Source organism: Centruroides vittatus, unplaced genomic scaffold (genome assembly GCF_030686945.1).
Source record: "Centruroides vittatus isolate TY-2023 unplaced genomic scaffold, ASM3068694v2 scaffold_149, whole genome shotgun sequence".
NCBI classification, from domain to species: Eukaryota; Metazoa; Arthropoda; class Arachnida; order Scorpiones; family Buthidae; genus Centruroides; species Centruroides vittatus.
Genome location: NW_027122681.1, coordinates 1414356 through 1431242, shown reverse-complemented (window position 1 = coordinate 1431242; position 16887 = coordinate 1414356). Strand labels below are relative to the sequence as shown.

Genomic DNA, 16887 nt, shown 5'->3' with positions numbered 1-16887 from the left:
ACGAGCCGCCATCTTGGCACCAAGGGTAACATTAGCCAAAAATTTTATATGCTAAATAAGTAAATAATTGTTCTAAATTTGTCGCTACTTGAAATAAGTAATGGTTTAATTTCTTTACTTATTAACACGCCAAGTTCTGTGAACTTTTATATTACTACGTGCTATGCCAATATCAAAGATGAATGTATTGTATATACAAACAGCCCCAATTTTCGAATGTAACGAATCTTTAACAATCGAGAAAGTTGAACAATAGAGATGCATGTTATGCGTGATACGAAAAAGCAAGTTATCCGAAAGGAATGTATAAAAACTAAATTTATAATTTATTACACAAGATCGGTTGTAAAAAAACAACAAGAATAATGTATCTTAAAATAGCTCAAAGTATGCCAGAGCTGTTAAAAATCATATTAGATAATATTTAATATGTTAAGCTAAACTTCTATTGTTTTCGGAAAAAGAAGAGCGCAATTGTTCGTTTGAATTAAAAGAAAAAAAGACAGAATGCTTTATTCGACTGTAAGAAACAATATGAAATCATTTTAAAGGTTTTTTTAATATTTAATTTCAAATTATTTATGCTGTATGCATAATTGTATATTTTTATATTTAAATTATGTAAAATGAATACAGAAATATAAATTAAATTTAAAGAATCTAAATTTATAATTTTGCGTGAAATAAATTATTTTCTCTAAAGCTAATGCATACATGTTTTTTTAAATTAAAACAATAAACAATTATTGAATATTTTTTAAAGAATAATTTAATATAAAAATCTGACCGATACTCTTCGACAATAGATAAAAATGATTAAGCGAATCCAAATTTGTTTAATCTACTTTGATAATTTGTCGATATAAATATATAAACGTAACTACTTTTTTGGTTCCTTATATGATAACGAGTAATCGGCGTATCTTTAAAGACGTCGTGTTTAATAAATCCCATTTCTGCAGGTGGAATCAAGTTGCGGAAATGTTTTTATACAATTTTTTAAATCGTGGTCACTTTCTGCGCATTAAATAACGATCGGTATACCTTAGAAAGTACACCCGTAATTTATTTAAAGCATAAAAACTTCAATGAATCTCTCATTAAAACAGAATTTTCACATATATATATATATTATAAAAATCATAATTAAACATGCATTTTGTATTGAAAACTATTATTTCTTCCTACAGTGTTCATTAATACTTGAATTTCGCAACCGTCAATCGATCGGCCATACTATTATACTACTTTATATATATATATATATATATATACTAACAACAAAACTGTATTTAATTTTTTGATATTGAAGTCTTTTCTGTATTGTATTATTGTTTCATATTAGTTGAATTTAAGATCGTAGAGACAGACAAGGGATTATATTCTTTTCTTTTTCTTTTAATATAAGCAGATGTAGTTGCTGAAGTCAAGGTTATTAGGTCATAACTCTTATTATTAGAAATAATAGCAGATATGTATTTTGTATAATATCAAAGTGAAACTATAAGAATAGGCTAATCAAGAATGGTCGATAAAGACTCCAATGACTAATGGTGGTTTTAAATTAATGAGGATTTAAGCATTTTTATTAGGAATTATAAAAATTGAATGTTTCCTTAGTTTTCAATGAAAATTCACTACTCGCTACGTAATAATGATGAGAAATATTGCAACTTGACCCGAGAAAACTTTATCCGATGCTACAATCATCATATAAATGTAGAAAAAATATGATCGTCATCATATTTTTAGACTTATAACTTAAAATATGTTCTTGTTTCATTCAGATTGTGTGTTAGTATTACCACAATAAACAATTCCTTGTAAATCTGTGTTCCACTCTGAATAATCCCAGGCGATTAACCAGATATTTATGTAACCACTTACAATTAACAGAAAAACATTTTACTATGTTTTTACTATATATCCAAGGTGGCCAAACTATGAAGACACGAGGCTCTTAAAGCAAGCAAGGCAAGTTCCAAATTGAGTTTGATCAACAAAAAAATTTTTGGGTGTGGTGGTTAGGAAGTTTAATCGTAAGGGTATTTGTTTTGTTCATAATCTAGTTCCGATTTACTTTGTTGGTTCTTGTGGAGAATTTCTCCAATTGTTGGGAAAGTTCTGTGAACAATTGTTTTGATTTGGACTAATTATAATTCCGATTTTCTATAACTTGTGTGGTTTATTATCGCTAACATATTTTCACATTTCTTTTTATTATCATCATCTACATAGTTTGTTCATAATAGTTTCAATAAACTTTTTTTTTTATTGATGCATAGTCAATTATTTCAGAGTTTGTTACTCTAATCATTGTTGCAAACTAATCTGTTGCATTATTTTTTACCCATTTCTGAAGTCCAGGCCCAGCAACTGACTGATCCTAAGTCTTTCATTGTTTATGTAATGGCTGTAATTCCAGGCTGATAAAAGGAGGAAATGAATTATGATATCATCATTTTGAACAAGGCTAATTTATGTTAAAAAACATCTTTTATCATTGAGCAGAATTATGACTGTTTTCCTTTGATGAAAAAGGACTACTGTTAATTGAATTCTTACCACATATTACCAGTCACTGTACATATAAAAACCCTACTGACCCGATTCAAAGCACCAACACGCCAACAACTGCCGTAATTATTTATTCCAAATTATAGCCAGACGATTTATGGCAGTTGTTGGTGTGGTGGTACCAGTCACTGTGGCTTGTACTTTTGAAGAGAGTTATTAAGTATATATTCAATACTCGTATACAATGGAAATATGTTGACAACCGGACGGCTGAGGTGGTTAATGCTTCAGCATACTGTTTTGATGACTTGAGACTGAATCCGAGAAAGCAACTCCTCGGGAATTTTTCAAGGGCAGTCTGTACCGGATATGTTAGATACCATCTATTATGGGCTAGTTAACCTACAACAAGTATGGAAAAACTTATGTGCCCAAGAAGAATGAAATTAAAAAAATAATGAAAATATGTAATATGTTGCTTTACATAATATTAATTTTTGTGTCACAAGATTAATAAAAATACACTGCAGAATAAAAAAATACAAATATTTATTTATTATATTTACAAAACATAATAGAATCCTTGTTTCAAAAGAATGTACTCTTTCTGCATGCAAGATTACGAATATAAACCGAGATCTTGTACGTTCTTGTACGAAAGATGTAAGAAACGTATTAACTATAACTGCGAAAGTTATTATTTATAAACGTAACACAAACTAATTTTTCAAGGACGAGTCAGAAAACGTTTTAAAACAATATATTAAACTTATTACATCAGCCGTTAGTCGGATTAGATGTGCTTTATATGTAACGTAATTATACTTTACTTGAAAATGATCAACAATAATGGATAGAAATCTATTACAAAGTAGCAAGATTTGCTCATGGAATGTTTACTTTGCAGGTTATTGCTATCTATTGATGTTTCAAGTATTAGTTTTCCGATTGTATCGACTTTATAATATCATTCACACAATTGTTGAATTGTCTAGGTCAGTGATAAACATTTAAATTATGTCAGAGTTATTATTTTGTAAAAAAAATATATTAAAGCGGATTAAATATAAAAATTATTTCAAGTGAACATGTTTTAATAATATAATAAAATAAATTATAGATCGAACGTTTCATTTTGTCCGGGCAGGAAACCGTTATAATGGAATACTTTTAAGTAGGAGTTATTGAATATACGGACATTAATCACCATTCATCAAATGTTTGCAAATAATATTTAAAATAACTTTTTGATAGATTTTTATCGTGTTATTGATTTATTGCATCAAAAAAAATAATAACTGAAGCAGTTTACCAGTTATTTAACAATGGACGAAATTATACTTCAATAAATGTTCTCATTTTCAATAAATGTTACTTTATCTATTATCATAATAAAATTCCCAATAGAGAAAATTTAATGTTATATATCTCAACAATCATTATTTATACAATGATCATTTATTAAATGTTTCAATATATAAATGGAGACGTATCATGTAAAAAATTTTCTTTTGTTGTTATTTTTTTTAAAGGATTTGAATCTTATTTCTTTACAGATAAATCTTATAACACAATAAACGTCTTCTTCTATTAACACTGTAGTGCGTAACACAAAGTCACAGACCAAAACCTTTTACAGTGTTGTACGTTAGTTGGTTCTCTGTCGTATACAACACTGTAAAAGGTTTTGGTCAGATAAATCTTATATTATGCTAAGCAATAACTTTCCAAATGATTTTAGAATGTGTAATTTTCATAAATTTTTAAAGCAAAAAATTTATTTTCGATATCAGTTATTCCGTAATTAATATTCACAGTTAGTTTTTCAAGTAGAATTTCTTAACGGTCAATATTTAATATAAATGTAGACGAACAGTTTTTTGGTAGCTGGACTGTTATAAATATATACTTCCATTCCTGTAAAACAGCGAGGAAGTAGCACTGAGCTGACTATGTCCACTAAATATGGGAGCGCAAAGCACTCTTCAATTAGAACAGGAGTTCCCAAACTTTTTTGACTGTCAATCCCTTCAAGGGTTCCTCAAACCTTTCATCGTCCACCTTTACTTTCTTTTCTAATGCAGTATGTAATGAAAATAATAAACAAATAAATACGTTCTGGTAAGCCTGGTTCGTACGTTTTTCATAGAAAAGAAAAAAGGATCTACTTGCATTCAAAGTCCGATGTTTTTAATAAGCCAGATGATCGCCATACTGAATCGGGCTATGTTACCTACTTTACAGTTGGCGCCTAATGCCTACCTCTAGTACCAAATTACAGTGGACCCCCGATATAACGCGCATGTCGGGCGGGAAACAACACCCGCGTTATACCGAGCGGCGCGATGTAATGCAGTTCACCTCTTTACTTTAGCAATAATGTCAAGCTTTTCTTTTACTCATCATGCATACAATAATTAAACACTATTCAAAATACACGCAGGAACTCAATACATACACAATTACTCAATACGCAGTAACAATAAAATGCGCTACTCACTAACGCCGCACGGACCTGTATGAACGTGTTTGAGCTTATCGCATCGTGAACATCGCCCGCGCTATAACCGAGTGCGCAGTATAGTGAGCAGCGCTATAACGAAGGTCCACTGTACTTAGAATTTAATTATTAATAGTAGCAGTAAAGTAGCCCGATATAATACGGCAATCATTTTATCTACTTATAATGTGCACTCAGCTGCAACTCAGCAGTTTAATGAACAGTTTTTAATTAACCCCCAAAATGCCCCTAAGGTATTTTTAGATGGATCGACCACTTTGGGGACTCTCGAACTAGAATTACTTCAAAAAGTTTTCAACGAAACACAAAATGTTTTAATTCCAGTATTCATAAAAGATGTGTTAATGATTAAAAATAAGAAGAAAACCACACACACATACTCACTGATTTCAATATTTTATTTTATTTATTCCGATAAACAATATTCAATGATGAATTAACATATCTGGGCAAATTAATTTTGGATATCTATACCATTTATTTAATACACTACTATTTCTATTTGGGGTTCCTTATGTTTGGAAGTCCCAAACAAATGCATATAGCATAATCTATCATTGATAACACTGTAGCATCATTTACTCCTTTTTTTTTTATATTTATATTATATACAAAAATCTAGAGAATTATTAAAATAATTAGAACAACTTCTGGATAGAAGATTAATAAATAAATTAGAAAAGAACACTTATAAATAGTTATTAAATTTAAATATCTTTAGAGATAGGTATGATAAACTGGATTATTTGTTTAACAGCATAAAAAACAACAGTAGTTTAGTCTAATTTGTCATAGGACAGACTATCGTGAATGAGGAATAAGAAATGTCATCCTGATTCAAATTATAAAGAAAACTTAAGTAGATCTGAATCAGATTCAGAACTGGATCTATTATGATAATAGAATTATGAGAAATATAAAATGAATAAGTATTATTTTTTAAAAAGAATTATATCTATATAAAAACAATTTCAATATCTGTAATTAAATACTGTAAAGTTTAATAATAACTTTACAGTATTTTCTTATACTTAGAACGTACTATCCATTAGTAGTTATCATCATTAACCATGACGATGATACGTAGAACATACTATAACCAATAAAGACAGTTTAAAATGAAGCACTCTGAGATCACATTGTTGATTAAAGAATTGTAGGAAAGATGTAATGTTATATGTATGTTGCCAGTTGACTTCTTTTGTTTTAAAATTGATTGAATCAAATTTATGTTATATTCATCTAAGTAATAAAAAAAAATAATATTTAATGTAATGGAGAGTAAAAGTAATGAATGTGATACGTAACAATAGAACAGAATGTAACAGCAATATATAAAGCCCTTTATTAGACATGTGGCAACATTTTTGCTTATGTCTACATTGTCACAGGTTTCTGACAACTCTGTTGCTATAATGGAGTTTGAGGATATTAAACATTGATTATTTCAACAGAAATCAAACACATTGATAACTGTAACTGTTGTTACATAGCCATGGTGGCCAAACTGCAGCTTGCAAGCCTCAAGCAGCTCTTCTAGACCCTTACTATGACTCCCATTAGAGTTTCTCAAATGGGATCCCGGCTGTTTTTTTAACCCGGGAAATTCTTCTCATCCCGGGAAATCCCGCAAATTAAGTTCACTTTTTTCTTTTTTTTTGTGTTAAGGTTGAGGAAATTTTGCAAATAGAAAGTACAATTAACTCATAAACTGTCAGAATACATTTCTATTTATTAATTTTCAGCCTGCTTATTCGTTTTTTTTAAATTTTTGCTTGTTATGACATCTCACAGATTGTCACTAATCAATGTGTATTTGTGGCGGAATTCTGAAAATTTTTTACTTGTCAGAACCTGTAATATCTGGAATAATTGCGCCAGTGCCTCTTAATTTTAGCTATGCCCAGTAGCTTCAATAACAACATTATGCCAGGTTGTGCAAATTGGGCAAGGATAGAAATGAGTATAAAGTCTGCAAGTATGAAGTTTTTCTTCATAAACCTGATTATTAAAGTCAAACAAACTGCTGAATTATCCAGCTATAAGCTCGATACTGCTATTAAAGCAGCCGAGGTAGACAAATCAAGGATAGTTGAGAGCAAAAGAAGCACTGCAACGCATCTCAAAAACGAACTAGCAATCTTCGACGCTACGGGTGAAAAAACACGTAACATTTGTCTTCTCTTAAATGCATTAAAGACGATTCCACCCATATCCATTGAATTGGAAAGGACATTTTCAGTAGCAGGACTTTTCATCATTAAAATAATAACCAGATTGAGTATTGACCATCTTCGGTTTTCAGAATCTTAAGATTCTGAAAACCAAAAGATGTTTTATATGAAAATGGAGCCAAAAGAATTTTTACCCCTCCTTTTTTTCAACTATGTGTGTATCTTCTTACAAGTCATGTTGGTTTAACTGTCACTATCTCAGGACTGAAGAGGGGCATTAAGCCCGAAATGCCGTTCACACCAATAAACCAACCTTTTTCCTCTGGAAGTGTTTCCTGTGTGATATGTTCTCAACGGCAACATTGTGCTAAGAAAATACATATAATAGAGAACAACAAGCGACCAAGATTTATAATTATATCATTTGATTTCAAGATATTTTTTATATTTTAAAAATAATTAATTATATCCCGGAATTTCCCGGGAAACAGGTCACTTTTTTCCTGGAATCCCGGGACGAGCAAAAGACCGGGAAGTGAGAAAGCCTAGCTCCCATACAGCCTACTTATACAATTTATTTTTACAAACTTAAACTTTTTATATATAATACTGTTCTAATACAGTATGTGGCTCTTGCATATTTCTGATAAGTGATATAGGGCTCATATTGTGACAAGATTTGGCCACCCATTATATAAATAACATTAATTATCGGTATTAGTTTATCCGAGATATTAAAAGCAAAATAAATAAATTATGAAATTTTTATTTAAAATAAAGTAAATATATTCATGACAAAATCGTTTCATTGTAAAATGTTCTTTTGAAATTATTTTTAGTATTATTTAATCAGAGAATCAAAAATATCAACTGGTGGCATAGAAACAAAATTTGGCACCTATAACAGAAAGTAAAAGGTTCTTTGCTATATATAAAGTTTTAAGTTATCATCATTGATTCGATACATAAAATAAAAATTGTACCTTCAATCAATTTCCACTTAGTCAGGACTACGGTGGCCGTATCCTTACTATGCTACTAATATCAGCCATTAATTTTATTAGAAATCAACATTAGTGAAATGTTAAAATATTTACAGAAGATTATTTAGAGGAATATCAATTGCTTTTTTTTTCTTTTTTATCTCCATCATCATCTACAGAGCAAGCCATAGAGTTTTACCTTCACTTAAGGAGTAAATTCCTAGTTAAATTTTGAGCAAATGTCATATGAACATGATTCCCATTCTTAATATTTAAGTTGTTGCAGTTGTTTAAATCCTAAGATAATAGTTTTGAACAGGATGGAAGGAAATCAATGAAAAATACAAAATCAAGTGTTTGGAAGTTATTAGCGAGGTTGAGGCCAAAGTTTTAAACGCAAAAACGTGTACGTCGGACGTTCGGCGGCGCTTTCCCATAAGACTAGAAGTTTGACAATGGCGTTTGGAATGTCGAGCACGATTCCACTAACTTTCCAAATGCCATTGTTAAACTTCTAGGCTTACGGGAAAGTGGCGCCGAACGTCTGACGTACACGTTTTCGCATTTAAAACTTCGGCCTCAACCTCGCTACTTATTGATGAAATCACAAGTCTATGTCAAATAACTCCATACAGAAGTTTAAGTAATAAACTAGTAAATCACTCAAGTGGTCCAGAAAAATGCTTTATTCAGAAAGCATTTTTTGGAACTATTATTCACATTGTAAATAAATTTCTACAAAAGAGAATTCCACACTTTTACACAAATGAAATAACAATGCTCGATAAAAACCCGAATACGTAAATCTACGTTCACTCATTCGAATTTTTGATACCAATTTTAAGCGAAACCAACTTTATATTCTATTATATTTTTTTATAAACAGTAAAAATGCTTGTAAAATTAATATAAACAATTATTTTCTCATTAATTACACAAATAACTAAGCTACCTTTAGGAATCCTTCACATTAAGCTTTGTTAAGCACTTTTAAATTGATAGCTGTTAAAATCTTGTTTAAAATTTTCGTATAATATATAATTGTGACGATAAGGAAGGGCCTAAAAAATTAGACGAATAAAAGATTAAATCTAATATCAGATATTTTTTAATTAATTTGAAATTAGTCATTTTTTTTCCTACCGAAAAAATCAAATCGGTTCGTAAGAAAATTTTTCAATTTAAAAAATTCAAAAAAAAAAAAAAAAATACTTATGTCATTATAGATTTAATTTGATATTCTGAAAATTCATCTTAATAAACAACAACAAATTTTAATTTAAAATCATTTCATTTTATTAATTATTGAAGACAAATATTGATATAGTAGCCATTGTCAATAAAAGATTTGTCATATACAAAACTAAGCATTTGCAGTTAATTTCTCGGTATATTTATCTGCCGCATTTTCAAGTTTTGTAGGTTTGAACCAATCCGGCGGTTTGTTTATAAAGGACGATATTTTTCGATTCTGTGACATAGGCAAGAGAGCTGTGTGGAAATTTATTGACAGAGTTTATTTATATACCAGGCAATAAAAGATTGCAGACGAGTTTAATTATTTTTATTATATTACAGATACTCTTTATTTTGCATTTTCTAACCTTTTCTGTTCTCGTGATCCATCATTATTCATTACCTATTTTTCCAAGGATACGTTGGTTAGCAATATTTGGTTACTGAAATTGTTTTATTGTTGTTATTATTGGTTATCAACTTACTTAAATCATAGTTTATTTATAATCTGTGAACGCATCTATTTTACTTCTATATATTTTTATTTCCAATTTTTATCGGTCCTTTTGTTTGTTTATTTATTATCTTATCTAACCGCTATAAATGATTATTAGTAAACTGTTAATGAACTGAATCTGAGTGCTTTTGTCCGATTTCTCTTCCTTTCATAAAAAATAAACACTTTTTAATACAAATTTCTCTGCTGTAATCATTTGTGTGTGTCATTTGTACACCTATATATACAGACATGTATTATTTACTCCCAAACAGATATTTATTTAAATATGTATTTATGCGTTATAAAACTATATATCCGCGATGGAAAAAATTCAGGTTCGTGAACCACATTTGGCTTTTCTAGACCCTTACTGCAGTTTCCATATATTTAATTATTATTATTATTCAATATACTGGAATACATATCAATTTTTTATTAACTAATTTCTTTTTGAAGCTTAATAACTGTGCTTTTTGTAGAAAACAACTTTATTAAAAACAAGGAGAAAGAATAAAGTTAGCATAGGAAAAGTTTAAAATGTTAAAATCTCCATTGTTCACAGTTGCAAAGCAGATAGTGAAACTGTTAACGACACAAGATAGCGTAATTTTTCTAAATTTACGACTGCTAATCTTTGAGTAATTTCTGTTTTGGTGAACAAGAAAGATCTACTAATTCTAAGACAGTAATTTGTAGCATTACAATTGAGCAACTTGGACGATATGATGGCAGATATTTCATCATAATATTTTTCAATATTAATGATCATTCATTATATCAAGAATATCTTCTATATATACAGCATATTATATATATATATATATATATATATATATGTATATTCATCATTCATAAAAGCAATTATGCAAATATGCCTCTGTTTTCTAGGGTCATTTACATTAAATTGCATAGAAAGAAATAAAAAGTTGGCTAATCATTCATATTTTTCTACCCATTTACCGATTAAAATGCACCCAATTTCCCCAATTTGAAAATGCACCAATAATGTTTTACTTCGGTACTATATCTGTACATTCGGATTATTTTGGATAAAAAAGAACTAGCTGTAAATGATTATCTAGAGAAAGTTTTATGATAAACGGTGCTAGATATAGTTCCAAGTTAAATTTGCTTTATGAAGATGATAATTAATCAAGTAATAAGGAGAGTATACACGGATTTTACACCTAACCGAAAAATATTTCATTTTATTAAACTGATTACAAAATCAAAGATGTTTATTCCATTATTTTCACTTATTTAATTGCATTAAAAAAAAAAAAAAAAAAAATTCTACAACTATAAAATCACTATAGTGGATAAATGACCTAATCTACAAGTGTTACCGAGTTTAAGACAGATGTTCAACTGTTATTTTCCAATTTATCACAGTAAAAAAAAACGGTTTATTGTAATATAATCTATATGACATAAACTTCAATACAAAGTAATCGACTATTAACTGTAAATTGCATGTATTATACACTATAAACAGATGTTCCATTAATCGGCTAATTACTTTTCATTAATTGGATAATTTTTTCCCTCTTGCATGTTTAAAGAGAAATTTTTTAATCCGTAAACTTCTCGGAAATAAGTATCTCTATATTATCTTGTATTAAAAAAAAATTCAGCTTTTCTCGCACCAAGAAATTAATTTTAATTTATTTAAATGTATATAAATACGCGGCAAAATGCCGTTAAAATGATTTAAAAAATAGTAATTCCTTCCCAACAAAAAATTCCTTTATCCTAATCTTTATTGATTATTACAGAGATAATTGGCTAAAGAAATATCACGTAATATATTTTTAGAGAAATTTTTTTTTTTTATACGAAAATGATATAACTTTCTTTTTCGTTTCTACTTAAGTCTACTAAATTTGATTTCGTTCAAGTAAAATCACTTGATTAAATAAATAAACTTTTACTTCTTTAGTTTATTATGTACAGTTAAAGCAAATAAAACGCACAGTAGCCGTTGCTTTAAAATAAATTGTCAAACTTTTTACATCCTGGAAAAATTATATTATGTAGTACTTTTAGTTAATATCAATTTCTGTACATTTGTTTTTTAATCGAAACAACTTATATCTTATTTACTTATATTTCTATTTTAAGTAAAAGTTTATAAGTAAAATATATTAGAAATGAATAAACGTTTCATTTTATCTAAGTGATTATTTATAAATATCGCTCGTATTTTATGTTGTCGTATCTATTTTAGCATTTCAAACCGAAATTTTTATAGGAATGAAGCAATAATCGGATGATTTAATCCAGTTTTTTTAATATGTAACTGATTAAAACTGATATAAAATATATCATCACTGTTTATTGTAAATCATTATATTTACTTTCAAATATTATATAACTACTAAATTTCAAAAGATTTGCAATATAAAGGTTTTATATATATATATATATATATTTTTAACAAATATACTGTACAATACATCTATCTACATAAGAGTATTAAAATCCATAAAATATTTCCTATCTAAACATTGGCTTTGCAAAATATCTTGCAGGATTTTATGAGAGAAAGAGTAAATATTCATATATATATATATATATATGTGTGTGTGTGTGTGTGTGTGTGTGTGTGTGTGTATATGTATGTATACATAATTTATATAAGAAATACAATTTCTCTGATATTAAAATCTGGCTCGACAGACTCCTCTAAGGTTGATGCACAGTACACTTTTTATGACGTATGCTAATTATTGTAAACAGTAACATACAACTACTACTATAGAAATATAATGTAAACAATGCAAAATAATATATTTTTAAAATTTTATTAGTTAAAAATTCTAAAGTAGGAACTTTCCTGCAACACGCATGCTTTGCCGATTCGCAGGAAAGCATGATAAATAACCACTTGATATATATATATATATTATTATAATTAGAATTCATTACATTTTATTGGATTCCTCAATAACTCATTTCTAGAGTTTATATTCTTTGTTATTCTTAAAAGCTGAAGAAAGTGATGCAAGTATAGAAAATATTCTCTTATAAAAACAACTTCATTGATTGCAGGTAAGAATATAAATTTGCTGTTTAATTAGGTAGAAAAATGTTAATAACGCTTTCTCAAATTAAGCAAATCTGAAAATTTTATTTCTTATTCGAATTCAATTAAATAAAATAAAATAAAAGTAAAAATTCGACGTATCCTTTCGACTCTTACACCTCGAAATTTAATGAGAATATATTCTAGGATAGATTTGGCGGAACGTCTCGTATGTTTATAGGAAGACAGATTTATAATTTCATATAAATTATTATTATTATTATTATCGGCAATAATTTTATCAAGTAAAATATCTTCCGAGCAAGAGTAATCAAACGGGATAGATCAAGTAATAAGTCCGTGCATAAATCTGTTTAATAAAATTTACTGTTGTTGATGTTCTTCTCATTCTACGGAACCAAATTTTCGGAAAACAATTCGTTTGTTTTTTAAAGATCGAGAAAAACATCATTAACTTTTGCAGTCGAAATTCGGTATAAAATTATTAAATTAATTTAAAATTACAAATTACTAATTGAAATTTTAGAAATGAATTAAATTGTACATCCATTCTAAATTAAATAATAAAATATTAAGATTAAGAATTTTTCATTTTATATTTTCGAACAAAAAGATATTTAATTATTATAATGCATTTTAAGGGAAAATAATTTTATTATGAAGAATTAATATCTTTACGACAATTAGTTTTCCTAAGTATAATTTAATAATTAATAATAATTATCTACGAATTTTAATTTAATATTTTACGACGCTACTATGTAATTTTATTCGTAAATAAAATCTAAAATTTATAATATATTTTCGAGTAATTAAAATTTGTTTCGGAACTTTTTCGAAATTAATATCTCGAAATTTATAACGCGTGCTAAACGACAGCCGAACTTACACCTCGCTTTAATTAGCACCGAAACAATTACATAATTATTTATTCAAAGTTTTCTTAGCCTCTATCTATAGCAAGTTTTATTCCGTACATTAAATTCGGTTAACGCCCCTTTCGAGAGAAAAAATAACAGAAAAAGCACTTATCTTTAAGAAAATTAGATAAAATTATTGTGCAAATAATTTTTTAAAAATAATAATAATAATAGAAGTTTCTTACGTAAAAGTATAAGCATAAAATAATAATAATAATAATAATAAAAGCTATTTATTTTCCGGTAAGTCGGTTAAAAACACGTCGTTCCCGGAACTTTTATCGACAACATATTTTAAAATAGTAAATATAAAATGCTTATAAAGCATATGAAAATTGGCTTCCGAACTAACAAATTGTTAAAACTTAATAAATTAATATAAAAACTCTGACAAAATATACAAATAAGTAAGGTAAAAAAAAAAATTTAATAATTACTTTTATATTAAGAATAAAAAGTTTCGTCCCATTTAAAAAAAAAAAAAAGAAGGCTCAGCCAATCGGATAAATGAAGCATTCTTCACCTTGAAGTAATCTATTAATACTCATCAAACTGCTTAGAGGCCCCATACGAGAGATAGAGAGGCCCAGTGCAATTGTCTTTCCGTCTCGAAACACATCTATTCTAAACTCGAAAAATTTTACGACTGTCCTTATAACGTAATTAAAAAAAGGGGGGGGGGAAAAACAACTTATTTCTATGCAAAATTAATTTTTAAAAAATTAAACAAAATAAAAACAAATCGGTGTTAATTATCGGTATGTTAATTTTTAATGAATAAATAAATATAATTTTTAATTAAATCCGTAGAAAACTGGAAAAAATTTATTTATAACTATTTTTTTTTGTGTTTTTTTTCCTTTCAAAAACTGTTTAAATTTATATTTTTACCCTAAATTATTTCATAACGACGACATTATTACTACTTTCTTTTATAATAAAAAAATAATAATAAAAATAATAATTCGAAAAAGAAAACCGAAGAAGAAATTTAATTTATCGAATAAATTTTAAATTCAAAACTTTTGCTTTATTTAATATAGTGAATAAAAATTTTCTCTAGGTTATTTTCGCGATAAAAACAAACATTATAAAAAAAAAAAAAAAAAAAAATTTAAACAAGATCCGAGTTTAAAAATTTCGCAAGAGATTACATAAGTCATTTTTAAGAATAATAATTTTAAATAATAATTAATAAAAATTAATCTATTTCCAGTTATAATTTTAAGATGAGGAAGAGGAAGAGGAGGAGAACCTCCTCCTCCTCCTCCTCCTCATCCCTTGAAGTAAGTACCAAAACAACAAGAAAAAAATTTAAACGAGATGCAAGTTTAAAAACCCAACAATAGATTAAATAAGTTATTTTTTTAATAATAATTAAGAAAAATTATTTATTTCCAGTTATAATTTTAATGGGAGGAAGAGTAGGAAAACCCCACGCGCCCTTAAAGTAAACACCAAAACAAAAATCTAAAAATAGTAACAATGATAGTAAAAAGGGAGAAATGAGTAAGAGGAAGAAGAAAGAAGAAGAAGAAAAAAAAAAAAGAATTAACATTCACGAATAGGATTAGGAATAAATTCCTTTTCACAACTACATCATGACATTTGGTATATCGGATCGATAACGTTAATTTTGAAATAGGGAAAACGCGTAGGAGAAAAATTGATGCCGGGAGAGAGAAAAAGTTGACATGGGAAGAGGAGGAGGAGGAGGGTAAAAGTCGATAAGGCCGAAAACGATCAAAAACTTTCGATCAGAGTTTAGCAAAAGTTTTGCAACGGGCCGGGGGTATAAGAGGACGATTGGAAGTAAAGGCACTCGAAAACTCCTCCATTAAATTGTCAAGTACTAGAGAGATATCGACCGTCATTACGGCCGTAACTATAACAAAAATCAACATACCTGATAAATGTACTGTCTGCCGTCGGTAGACGTCCCGATAACGAACGAACTCTTGGATAACATCCTCTGTCCATCCCTTCCCTTCCTTCCTATCTGTAGCATCAGATCGTACCATACTTTGTGTAGTAGACCCCTGGGAGTGTGGATGGCGTGAACAAAGTAATGTCTGAGTTTGTGTCGATCATCTGTGTCGACGTCGACCCTTTGACAGCCGCTCTGACCCCTGTTCTGAGTTTCCAAGTCCTTCAGGACGTTCCTGAATATCTGGTTGGCTTCGTCGAAGGCCGTTCCACGCACGATATCGATCTTACGGGATAGTTGGGGCAAACGATAATAGAATCGACTGAGTGCGTACCTAATGGCAATCAGGGAATTAACACTGAAACGTTGCCCGTCCTTGGTGCGGACGTCTGCATAGAATCCTTTTAACAACTTGGCTATGTCTTTGTCATTCAGACAGTCGATCCTGTCCACGCCGCGACGGAAACAATAATCACGGAACAGTTTGACGCCATAGTTCGTGGCCTGCCGGGTCTTCGCATTCTCCGTCGGTTGAGTAGAAAGTTGATAACTCGACGTCCTGTTACGTTCTTCGATTCTTTCCGCCATATTCTTCTTCCGGAAGGGACGTCCAAACAACGCGTCTGCGCACTAGGGTGTCCGGCTCGCGTGAGATTTCGGGGGGAGCGAAAAAATAACCTTTTTTATGGTTATTATTATTATTTTCATTTTTTCCCCCTTAATTTTGTTTTGATTTGTTTTATTTACTTCCTTCTTTTTTTTTTAAACCAGATTCGCCGATTTTTTCTTTAAAGAACTTTCGCCCTTCTTATATATATATACATATATATATATATATATATATTTTTTTTCTCCCCTACTCCTTTCGTAATTTTTCAAACTTTATATAAAACGAAATTCCCTCGCTGGGGATAAAAATTCGTTAATTTATATCACTTTTTTTCCCTACATTTAACCGCGCGTAAAAAAATTATGTTTAAAATAAAATTATAAAAAATTTTTTTTAAATAATAAATTCAATTTCTATTTTTTTTAATCCTTCTGTAAATCCAGGGGGCGATGTT

At 28.8% G+C, this 16887-nt stretch overlaps 1 protein-coding gene across 1 annotated transcript in view; it reads right to left on the bottom strand.

Moving 5' to 3' along the window:
* Positions 1 to 16527, bottom strand: part of LOC136987282 (uncharacterized) — a 57576-nt gene extending 41049 nt beyond the window's left edge. The window contains exon 1 of the mRNA XM_067284992.1: positions 15803 to 16527. Within this exon, the coding sequence (XP_067141093.1) occupies positions 15803 to 16411 (609 nt within the window). The 5' untranslated portion in view covers positions 16412 to 16527. The remainder of the gene's footprint in view (positions 1 to 15802) is intronic.
* Between the last annotated feature and the right edge of the window lie 360 nt (positions 16528 to 16887).